The sequence below is a fragment of the Nelusetta ayraudi genome, unplaced genomic scaffold (genome assembly GCF_046127955.1).
Source record: "Nelusetta ayraudi isolate G7.1 ecotype Tasmania unplaced genomic scaffold, CSIRO-AGI_Nayr_v1 ptg000017l, whole genome shotgun sequence".
NCBI classification, from domain to species: domain Eukaryota; kingdom Metazoa; phylum Chordata; class Actinopteri; order Tetraodontiformes; family Monacanthidae; genus Nelusetta; species Nelusetta ayraudi.
The window spans coordinates 9,408,006-9,419,262 of record NW_027466067.1 but is presented as its reverse complement, the minus strand read 5'-3'; the positions used below and the strand labels follow the sequence as shown (position 1 = coordinate 9,419,262).

At 44.9% G+C, this 11,257-nt stretch overlaps 1 protein-coding gene across 2 annotated transcripts; it reads right to left on the bottom strand.

The window, feature by feature from the left end:
- Positions 1-112: 112 nt before the first annotated feature.
- Positions 113-10,877, bottom strand: LOC142887563 (poly(rC)-binding protein 2-like). 2 transcript variants are annotated; one of them, XM_076025300.1, is made up of 13 exons: positions 10,709-10,877; positions 9,306-9,427; positions 8,573-8,596; positions 8,434-8,466; positions 8,187-8,303; positions 7,962-8,093; positions 7,712-7,840; positions 7,191-7,265; positions 6,181-6,222; positions 4,890-4,989; positions 4,531-4,583; positions 3,785-3,954; positions 113-1,420 (listed from the first exon to the last, which is right to left on the bottom strand). In XM_076025300.1, exons 2-13 carry the CDS (start codon positions 9,372-9,374, stop codon positions 1,384-1,386), a joined length of 981 nt encoding a protein of 326 aa, XP_075881415.1. In that variant the 5' UTR covers positions 9,375-9,427; positions 10,709-10,877; the 3' UTR covers positions 113-1,383. The 2 variants fall into 2 exon arrangements, with proteins under 2 accessions (XP_075881415.1, XP_075881416.1); XM_076025301.1 differs by lacking the exon at positions 6,181-6,222.
- Positions 10,878-11,257: the final 380 nt, after the last annotated feature.

Sequence of the window (11,257 nt, the reverse complement as noted above, 5' to 3'; positions counted from 1 at the left end):
TTTTGTAATGCATTGTTGTAACTGTACAATAAAAATATTTAAGGAACATTTTACAATAAAAAATACACTTGAGTTAAGTGTAGCGACAAAAATCTCACACGACACGTTATGATTCGAACTTTAACATCTTTATTTCAGTATTTTTTTTAACAATGCTGTGGCACCCAGGTCTACAGTCTCAAAAACGTGCACAAAAGGTTTTTTTTTTTTCTTTCCTGCAAATAAAAATAAATTCTGACTTGAGCAAAAAGCAAAGAGCAAGAAACTAGTGTTAACTCACAACCCTTTTGTCTCCTGCCAAAGCTTCAGTGATTTTTCTATCTCAACGTCATCACATTTACCGGACAGATCTGTTGGTGTCCAAGAGTTCATCCCCCGTTGGTAGTTTAAAAAAAATATTTCCTCCATTTAAAACAAATATTCCAACATTATTTTTTTTTTTTTAATTATATAATCAGTCTTTACAAAAAAGCAAGGTAAACCCTCTGCTTCTGAGCCCTAGAGCCAAACCCAGACCCCTGGAACCTCCCATCCCAGCAAAATATCAACACAAGATCTCAGGACCAAGGGTGGGGTGGGGTGGGGGTGGGGCAAGGAATGACAGGCGAGGGGAGGGGGGGGGAGGCAAAAAAGTGACACAAGATGTGAAACAAACTTGAAAATTATCCTGACAAATTGGGTGTCGGGTGTCACAATCAAATTTACTCTGTGGTGGTGGTGGCGGCGTGTAGAGCTACTTTTACCCTCGGTGACACGGGTGTCATTTATGTAACAAGCACTCAAAATGGAAAAAAAAAAAAGAGAGTGACAAGGGAGTAGAACGCAGCACTGACATGAACCAAGTAAGGGTGGGGGGGCGTAAAAATGCAAAGACTGACTGGTGTAACTGGGTCAGGGTAAAGAAGGGTTGTGCAGATAAACACAGAATAAAACAGTCACTCTATTCATATTTCTGATAGTTTTTTTTTGTTTTTCCTTTTTGTCTTTTCCTTTTTTAAAGAAAAGAAAGACTGTACAGAACTAAATCTATATGTCTAATTTGAATTTCCCAACTCTGTATGGAGATGGTACAGGAAAAAAAAGGAAAAGGTGACCCATCAAAAAAAACAATAAAAAAAAAAAAAAAATCTAAGAAGAAATCATTAAAACCCCCAACTCCACTCAAAAGGGGAATTAAAAACATAAATGTTTGCTTCTTCCGACTAAAACCAAAACAAAAAGGAAATAAATAATGAACGCGGCGGTTCAAACCAGAGGTGGATGACAGGAATTCAAATGAGGAGGATCTATAATATATAAACTCTTCGGTTTTGATAGTTGCATTGACTGCTTTATGGTAGCCGATGATATAAAAGTGAGATTTAGTGCAGACGCAGTGTCTTATCAGTTGGCTGCCAATCCTGTGGTCTCAGAGGAGAGCCTGGGGAGACAGAGGGAGAGACACCCGGAGACCAGGGAGGGAGAGAGAATAAGGCATGCAATCAGACCCACCAGATAAATATCAATTTGCTGTACATCACATTTGCATGACAATAAAACACGCGAGAGCGCGGCGAGCGATGACCTTTCCGCCGCCGGCTGGGCTGCTTTGGAGGAGGCGCAGGCGCGCCTCGCCAAAGCCTCGCCTGCCAAGCGGCTGAGACGGAGGCCGGGTTGCTAACCCGGCGGCCGCGAGATTTAAGATGGGCTGGAGTTCAAAAGCGGCAAAAGTCCCCACGCTCAGCACGAGTTTGACAATGGAAGTGGTTTTCGGCTACAGCTAATGTTTTTTTTTTAATTATTTTACAGTCGAGCTCGACCCATCTCAGGACCCAACACTTACTTAGTGAGCAAAACATGAAAAACTTGAAATCAATTTAGTCCACGTCGACCTCTAAAACTTAAAGTTAAAGGAGGGGTGGTTTGGTGCCTTTGATACCTGAGGGCAGATTTACATGAAATTATAATTGCTCTTTACATAAGGAAAAAAGAAAACACCTCACGATACAAAGATATACCTCTCACTTAGTATTCACAACAGGACGGGAGAGCTACTCCCGTGGAAACAACGTGACATCTTAAAGAGAGCCGCTACCTGAGCAGAGCTGAGACAGAGAGAGGAGAGAGGAGAGAGCGAGAAACGCTGACGCTGTTCACCGTCCATGCCGGGGGGGGTTCGGTCACTCCCAAAAATATACACGTCGGGCCGGGAATCAAGCTATGGGATGTCTGCTTCTGAATAAATATGGTGGCGCACACCTCTGTGGCTGTGCGCGCGTGTGCGTGTGCGTGTGTGTGTGTGTGTGTGCGTGTGTGTGCGTGTGTGTGCGCGTCGCTTTGGTGTGGCGAGTGAAAGCGCGGCCCAGCCGGACACGACGGGAAGTGCGGGCACAGACAGCGAGGAGCGTCCTCGGGGGTTAGTAAGGGGAGAGCCGTCGCCGTTTAGACTTGGAGCTCAGCTCGGGGGCGATTTTGGGGTCTGTGGGGTTACTGCCCCCGCTGACAACATGGAGGGCCAGGAGAGGGAGGGGCTTGAGAGTGAGGAGGCTCGACACACAGGCAGGAGAGCTGGGGAGCGGGGAGTCGGTGGTGGTGGTGGTGTTGGAGGAGGAAGAGGAGGAGGAGGAGGAGGAGGAGGACGGAGGAGGTGGAGGCGGCCCTGGAGCCAACAAGGACAGAGGGATGGAGGCTGAGGGGGGCGCCACACAGGAGGAGGAGGAGGAGGAGGAAGAGGAGGAGGAGGAGGGAGTGGAAGAGGAGGGAGTAGAAGAAGTAGTAGTAGTAGTGGTGGTGGTGGTAGTAGTAGTAGTAGTAGTAGAGGTGGAGGGAGGGCACGGGCTGGTCTGTTCAGGGTTCAAGGAGGAGGAGGAGGGAGGAGGTTTAGAGGACTCTACACTGTAGAAAGAGAGACAAGGAGAGAGGGACAACACAGTCGGGATGGATCACAGGGCAGGCTGCTGACACATGGGGATGGGCGGGGGGCGGGGGCAGGGGCGGAGGGAGGGGGGAAGGGGAGGGGCAACACTCGCTGGGAGGGCGACAGACACGCGCGGCGAGAAGCTCGGAATGCAAATGGAAAATGCAAATAGGTCAACAAAAGGCAAACAGACACCAAAAACAAACAAACAAACAGGTGAGGGCGACAGAGGAGGCACAAAGAGCTGACGGCAACAAACGAATCGGAGCCTGGGTGAGAAGCAAAATATGCCGACAGCACGCACGCACACACACACACACACACACACGAGGATGTAACAAGCGTGATGAAAGTGCTTTAAAACTCCTCAGCGGTGCTGCTGAGTAGAGCTGTCACGATTGTCCAAATGATGGCAGTGCTTAAATGAGATTTGGAGAAAACCTGCATTCAAATGATATCAGTCTTCAAAAGAAAAAAACAAAAGAAGAGTCTAATCTCACAACCAAAATGCCTGAGATATACATTATGAAGATATTCAATGTACATTTGTGCTCACCAATGAAAATAGGTTCATTTTATGCCATTTATGGAGTTTGACATTTCCTCCTATTTATATAGCTTAATATTGCTTATTTATTTGGTATGACATTGTTTTGTCATTCTGGGGTCGTCATGACACCCCTACTGCTGAATGTTAAAAACAAGATTCAACAAACACTTTCAGCAAGATTTTATCCAAATTTAACTGATCGCTTGCATTTGACGGAACTGTGGAAATGTCAATATTTTGGGGGCGCCGAATGAATGAATGGGGACCAATGTGTTTGTGTGCGTGTGTGTGTGTGTGTGTATGTATATAGACGTCGCACACACAATGTGGTGTCTCACCTGGCGTTCATGAGGTACTCCGCCAGACTGATGCTGGCAGGTGGGCCTGTGATGGTGACCAGGCGGTCGTTTGATCCATCCACTGGATTTGCAATTTTGATCTGGGCACCGGACATTTGCCTGATCTCGTTGATCTTTGCTCCCTGGCGGCCAATGATGCACCCAATAAGCTGCGTTTGGAGAGAGTAGAGGCCAGTTGAAAAGAGAGAGTTGCACATCCTGGAAGGATCTTTAAAAAAGTGAAGTAGCCTCAAGTAGCATTTTATGTATAAAAGGGCTAACTTGGACAGCCAGAGACCTTTTTTAGCATAGAAATAGAGATGCTGCATTCAAAAATCAATAAAAAAAGAAGAAGTGAAGGACATCCACAATGCCACTTTGCCACTTTCGCTTGATCAATTTATTTATTGATTTATTTTTAATTTGAACGGTTCCTTAGGTTTTTTGATTCACTGTGAGGGGCACATGTGATCTCGCTGTACGTTATTGTGAAAATAAAAGACTTAAAATGAACACATTCAATGAGTATTTAAATGTCTAATATATAAATTATAACAGAAGAAGTACCAACACTTCTTCTGTTATAATTCTGTTACAGAATTCTGTTATAATTCTGTTACAGAATTATAACAGAATCATATAATTCTGTTACAACAGAATTATAACAGAGTTACATCTTCTAATGTATAAACTGTGAAGTGACGGAACACGGTCGTGAACTGGCCATGGTGGTAAGAATCACTTACATCATTTGGAATGGTCATCTCGTGGGAAGTGGTTTGAGCAGAAGCATCAATCCCTGATAAACAAGAGAACACATTTCAGAAACGTCTCGGTGGATTCACAAAGCTAATGACTAAAACGTTGCTCCCTTGTTGGAAATCGGTTTGCCACCACTTTCAGCAGGGGGTCATTTATCCGTTTGTTTTATCGTGAAAAACAGGTCAAATTAGAGCCACATATGTTTCGCAGGGCGACTCCACATGTGGCCCACTTGTGTCGGCCAAGCCTGGACATCGCAGGGCCGACCGAGGCTTGGTTGATGCAGTGTAGCCACACAAGGGGGCGCTGCACCGGGGGAGGGGGGGGCGTCGGTGCTGCGTACCAGTGAAGCCCTGGTTGCTTGGTGGGATGTGGAAGGGGCTCTGCTGCATGGCCAACTGGTGGAGCTTGGTGAGCTGAGGAGAGATGGCAGCAGAGGAAGACTGTGAGAGGGAGAGAGGAGAGGAGGAGGGAGGAGGGAGAGAACCGGAGGGAACAGGGAGGAGAGGGGGGGGGGGAGAGAACAAGCACATGTTAGTTAATACAGAAACTCCCACAAGAAAGAATACAAGTCACATCAGTCAGTGCGGGCGTTGGCATCCTGTGACCTGCCACTGTCTGACCAGCGGAACGCTCTGACTGCCTCTGAGGGGTACGCCCCCCGCAGGCATTTTTCTGAAGTGCAGGCAGGTTCACTTGGATCATGTTTAGGTGCAAAGCCACAGTGACACAAACTTCTTTTTTTTGTTAAAAGAGGCAGCAGCACCATTGGAATGCTAAAAACCTAAAATAAAAATAACACAAATGAATTCCGTCTATGATTTATAATATAGGGATGCAGATCCAGTATGCTGAAACATTTCAAAGTTCAATAGCCAATATTTACAGTTCAATTTTATTTAAGAATCAGTTTAATCTAAGGATTGCATTCAGTTATGAGCAATTTTAACATGCTACATCATCATTTGTTACGTCAATTGCAAGGGCCAGAGCTTCTGAGAAGCTGTCCATGGAAAACGTTTATACAAACACATCTTGCATCAATTAAGGAATGAGTTCAAAGATTTTAATACACTTTATAAGATTTTAATTTACATCAGTAAGATGCAGGCAAATGTCGTGTACTAAAAAGTCACACACTGCATTCCTTCTTCGATTCCGTGATGCTTTTCATTCACGTCTGCATGGAACATGTCTGACACACCAATGAGGCGGGACGCATGTTTGTTAATACAAAACAGCGAAGCGGCGCGTGAAGGGCAGACAGCGCAACAAAGGGTGGGGAGGGGGGCGGAGAACGCAGTTAGCGGCAGAGACGGCGACTACAATTCACAGCGGAGGAGCGGAGAGTCAGGAACAAACACACAACGTGAGGTCGGCCCGCGGCACCATGCATAAACATCAAGAACCGACAGTGCTCCTCTCTGAACGGTCACGCCGACTGGGGTCAGAAATTACGGGCCAGCGGGCCAGCGGGCCAGCCAGCCAGCCAGCCACAGGCAACGGGCTCTATAACAAGGCGTGGGCGGGCAGAGGCCGACCATTGTGGAAGAGGAGAGTAGCAATTATGGATGGGAGTGGTGGGGTCGTGTAAAAAAAAAAAAAGAAAAAAAAAAAGAGTCTGCTGCACTTACATCTGGCTGTGGGATTGCGTGCTGTCCTTGTACTGCATATGCCTGAAACAAATGGAAACAAAGCTTTCACACGCTTCACAGCAGACACGACTTTAGCCTGTACACCCATGCGGCTTCTGCTTGGCTCAGGACCTACATGGGGAGGAGCTGGGGGGGGGGAAGACACATGTTCTGGAGCATTGTCTTTTGAGAATGCAGAGCGTGTACCAAAAGGCGCCACACTTCGGTTAAAAGCGGGATATTTAGATGCAGTGAAAGTGGAATCAGGGGAGAGAAAATAAAGAAAAGTCTCCCTTTTGAAAATAGAAAATAGATCAGTGAGATGTGCACAGTTGTAATGCAAGGCTGTGATGAATCAGCGGCGACGCTGCCGAACAGGGCTTTACACACCTGCAAAGGCATCTTGCGTAAGCAGCGAGCGTGTGGCACCTCTGTCGTACTACTGAGGCTGTCCCACTTCAAACGCCGCGCACACGAGCAGCTCGCCTCGCTACTTTTGTCAACTGGGACACTTTTGACAGCCAGGAACATGAAAGCTAGAATCTTGCACTGTAAGAAGTGATGCAATTGAATGGTTTTCTTTTTTTTTTTTTTTTTTAACGGTACTACGCTCTCCTATGGGGACCAAAATCAGTTTTTTTTTGTGGGGATATGGTGCATAACAGTAATTGAAAAGCTCATAATGAAAAGCGCCTTTAAAGCAGATGTGTTGGAATGTTGTTGTGCTAGGATTGCGTTGCATTGTCAAGGCTTTGGCAATCAAGTGGATGTGAGAAGTGTGCATGCAAAGCTTTTCGCACATGCCATCGATGCGATTCTTTTAACCGCTGCTTCCATGACTGTTTCGTGCTTGGAGCGATGACGTAAAATGTGTAAAACAAAAGCTCCGTCCTATTTCTCTTCCTGCTTATGTATGCAACGCACGTCAGGAAAAGTTGAGGCGCCAGGCAACAGAAGCGGCACAGATTCACAGTGGGGAGCAAGTTGTTATTTTGAGGAGTCGTGTTTACCTGTCCACCTGCAAAGATGACAGGGGATCCTGAAGGCTTGGGTCGGTAGGGGATGGTGACCCCCTTCGGAGGAGACTACAGGGGAGACAGAGCAGGACAAGGTGTCATCACATTACTACTGATGCGTTACTAGTTGTTTTACCTTTTATCGTGAGTGTATATAATGTGCAAATTTATTTTGGAAGTTTTTTTTCTCCATTTTTGACTGCACAAGATTGCATTCATTTACACTGTAAACGAAAAATAAACTACTCATTCGTTCATATTATCACGCTACTGGAACATTACTATTGATTCAATGTGAATACATCACAGCCAGCAGTAACTGGAACAACATAAACACAGTTTTCCCTTGAACGCCTTCCCTAAAATAACCTCACAGACCAGAGAAAACCATCGCTGGTGCTGCGGCTGCTGCAGCAAAAAAAAGACAACCTGCTTGCTGATTGCGCCAGTTCACATCATGCATTTACAGGTCAAAAGCTCCCACCATCAACAGCCTCACTGCGGCGACCACTTACCTCCAGCATGACCACACAGATCTGCTTGACACACTCAATTATCGACTGGGTAGTGCCGGCGATGGTGATGGCTCGCTCTGTGGAGTTGGGCAGCATGTCTCCTGCCACTTGTACCTGAGCACCTGTTGACTGGCGCGTGGAGAAAAAAAAGGAAAACGGAAGCGGTTCAAATGAAATGAGTTTGGAAACGGTCGGCGGACAAAACTGCCGTCTGTTTGTTTCAGTTTTGTTTTTGTTTTTTAAAGCCTACCTCTCGAATTTCCTTGATCTTGCAGCCACCTTTCCCGATCAGGGAGCCACACTGGCTGGCAGGCACCACGATGCGAAGGGTCACGGGGGGCTTGCTGGTGGCTGTGCTGTTTGTCATTGAGCTGCTTATGTCCTGGACACGAACGTGGAAAAGAGCCATCAGTCAATTTTTTTGGTTTGCATCGAGGCCAACCGCTGCAACGCCGGTCAGTTCAATGCGACGCACCTCTTCGAGCTTGTCAATGATCATGGAGAATGCCTTAAAGATGGCAGTGGTCGGTCCTGCCAAGGTGATGATCCTCTCGGGGCAGTTGCCCTCGGAGATGTTGATGCGAGCCCCGCTCTGCGGAGACGGAAATGAGCAGAAGATTTTTTTTTAAAAATGAGGCTTGCGTTGAAAAAAAACAAACAATAAAAGTAAGAAATGTCGTTTTTTTTAAAAATATGTTCGAATACAAAAACAAACGGCTCACCTCTTCTCTCATTTTCTTCACAGATTCGCCTTTCTGTAGGGAAAGAAGAATTACAATGACAAAGATACATCAGCAACCTTCCAAATCATTCATCAACACTAGATCTTTGAAAATTGAACTGAAAGGGTCGACAGCATACCTTTCCAATGATACTTCCCACTTCCTAAGGAAGAAAAACACAGACATATTAGACTCATCTTTCAACTATTTCAATGTATTCGGGGTCAATCTCTCCTATTCACAATAGGCAATTAACTAAATGTTTGAACAGAAATAGGAACACACAGCATTGAAGAAGAACACAAGGATTCAGCAGGACTTTGTTGTCTCTGGCAATCAGTATCACTGAGCCGTTTCTCTTGCTGGTGCTGGAGCCTTTTTAATGGTGTTAGGTGTACGCTGCTGGAGGATTCGTGTTTTTCCAGGAAATGTCACAGTTTTCCATGTGTGCACGACAGGCTGATGTGTCAGTGATAGACTGTGATCAGACACTTGGCAAGTCCGGCCAAGTGTTGTTGGACTTGCGACGCAACGCACGCGTGGCGGTAGTACAGACACACAAATACCTGTGGCTGATATTGTTTGATCTGGGCTCACTCTGGGAGGGAAAGCACTGGGCAATTGCTATGCAACATCAGCCTATCGACCATTTAAGTGAACTTCCTGAACTGGCGAAAATGTACAAACGAAGAGAAACACACTTCTAATTTAATAAGACGGCTTTGAGGGTTCAAAAAGGTTCCGTGTATGGGTTTCATGCACATTACATCAGATTCTTCAGCCTTTACACGTCACATCTGAGCACTACGTTCCATAAATAGGAGGTCATAAAATATGGACTCCTGACAGGACAAGGAGATGGGCGACCTCACCTTGCCATGCATTAGCAGCCTAATGGTGAGGGTGACATTGAGCCCTCCTTCAATCACACCGGAGTCCATCACTGCAACCTTGCTGTTGTAAAGGGCTGGGGTCCCTCTTGACGGAGATGGATCTGGGCAGACATAAAAAGACAGTGGATATGGAAGAAGGGTAAACGTGTGACGAGAATTCACTCCGATTACTCGTGTTAGAAAACACAGTGGTGATACACTGTAGATGCACATCAAATTACACCATTACAGGTTTCCATGTGGGTTACGTTGGTGTCCACCCCCATTGAACAAAAAAATGTGATTAAATACCTGACTAAATACTCTCTTTAGAGACTAATCCTAAAACAAGTCAAAAACACATCCCTCCATTAGAGTGAATGGAGGGAGAAACGCTAAAATAACTACTATGGATTGCGCAGTTAAATACGCTCCTTTTTGCTTTGATATTCAACAAACATCTGGATTATCACAAGGGAAGCCATTGCTCCAACACGTTGGACAAATAACACGATGCATTTCAAAAATCTTACGCTTGATCTAATTTTATTTCATTCATTTTTAAATAATGTGGCCGTTTAGTTGACCATCCAAATGCTTCAGAAAACGAAAGATATCTGTCGAAGCTGGCGCTAACCTTGCTGACGAAAGTGTTGCGAATACGACGATATATAATACTGACGCTCTTCACCAATATTGTGCCAATGGACAAACACCGGCGTTATTCTTGTTTCCTTACAGAGAGAAATCCAACAGAGAGGGTATTTTTATTTCACGTACGCTCTGTAAAAACGAAATAAAAACGAGTAATCTAGCAAAGGCTACAAAAAAGACTTGAAAGAAATGTGCGGGCAATTCTTTTTTAGCTTACCAAAGAGACCTTCCGTTTTAAAGATGAATTCACGCGTATTTACGGTTTGAACAGAGCAGTGGGTGCAAGATGAAAGGTACCCAACTCATCATAAACAGCTTTGAATATTTAAAGGGATTCTTACTCTAAATGTTGTCGATTGTTGCTGGTCTGTTAGCAATTTAGCATTCCGGTTGCTCGCCGTGCTAGGCAAATGAATGAAGCGTGCGAACGCAATTTAGCAGAGCTAACTTGGTCACTTAGCTTGTTTAACGTTGAATCAAAAACCAATAGAAAACTTACGGTTAATTAAATCAAGCAACTTCGTCCTAAGTGGTTTTAACTCCTGAAAATAAACATCACACAATAGTTTGTAGTGAATATTTAGGTCAAGCGTTCTCGTAGCTGGCTAGGCTAGTCAACAATTCCGTACTGAGACTGCGTGCTCATCATCACGCGGCCTGTTAGCATGGTGGTTAAGCTCTGGTTAGCTGCATGCTACTTCTGCACCTAACAAAATACTTTAAACCTCAGATATCGAAATAAAACTCACCTGATTTGAATGTTGGTAAGTGACCGGGGGGGAGGGTTGGGGTTGTAAGGGCAGAAGGGGAGAGGTTCGGGAGGGTAGAGGCCCGGGGGAGAGTTTAGAGAGGACTCGGGGAAGAGGGAAGAGTGATGTGAGATCGAGCTCCACTCCTTTACACAAAGACAACAAAATGATCACCTCTGAACTTTCCCCTTTCACCCAAGCCAAACCCCCATCCGGAGTTGACGGGAGATGCCGCCAAATCATGATTACTAATAATAGTCAAAATAATGCAATTCTGTCTTCCTAAATCAAACGTTAAATTAGTTTTAAGTTATTGCACACAATAAAAAATAAATAAATAAGTTTAATATTTTTTTTCCAAGGTCACTATAGGAAGGCTCCTGTTTTTCCAAGGCTCACGCATGTGTTTTAAGAATGACTATTTAATGGATCTACAGTTTTCAAAGTATGTCTACAGTACACAACTATGATATGCTCTTTAAAAAAAAAAAAAAAAAAAACTTATATAAAATACATAGTTATTGGCCCCTAGTGGACATCAAGTGTACT

Bases quoted from the DNA above. Each gene is read 5' to 3' on its own strand.
- LOC142887563 (XM_076025300.1), bottom strand. From the start codon at position 9,374: ATGGACTCCGGTGTGATTGAAGGAGGGCTCAATGTCACCCTCACCATT. The intron at 8,467-8,572 runs GTATGCTGTCGA...CTTTCCCTACAG, and splicing joins TGGGAAGTATCATTGGAAAG to AAAGGCGAATCTGTGAAGAA. The intron at 6,223-7,190 runs GTAAACACGACT...CATTTGTTTCAG, and splicing joins TCATCTTTGCAGGTGGACAG to GCATATGCAGTACAAGGACA.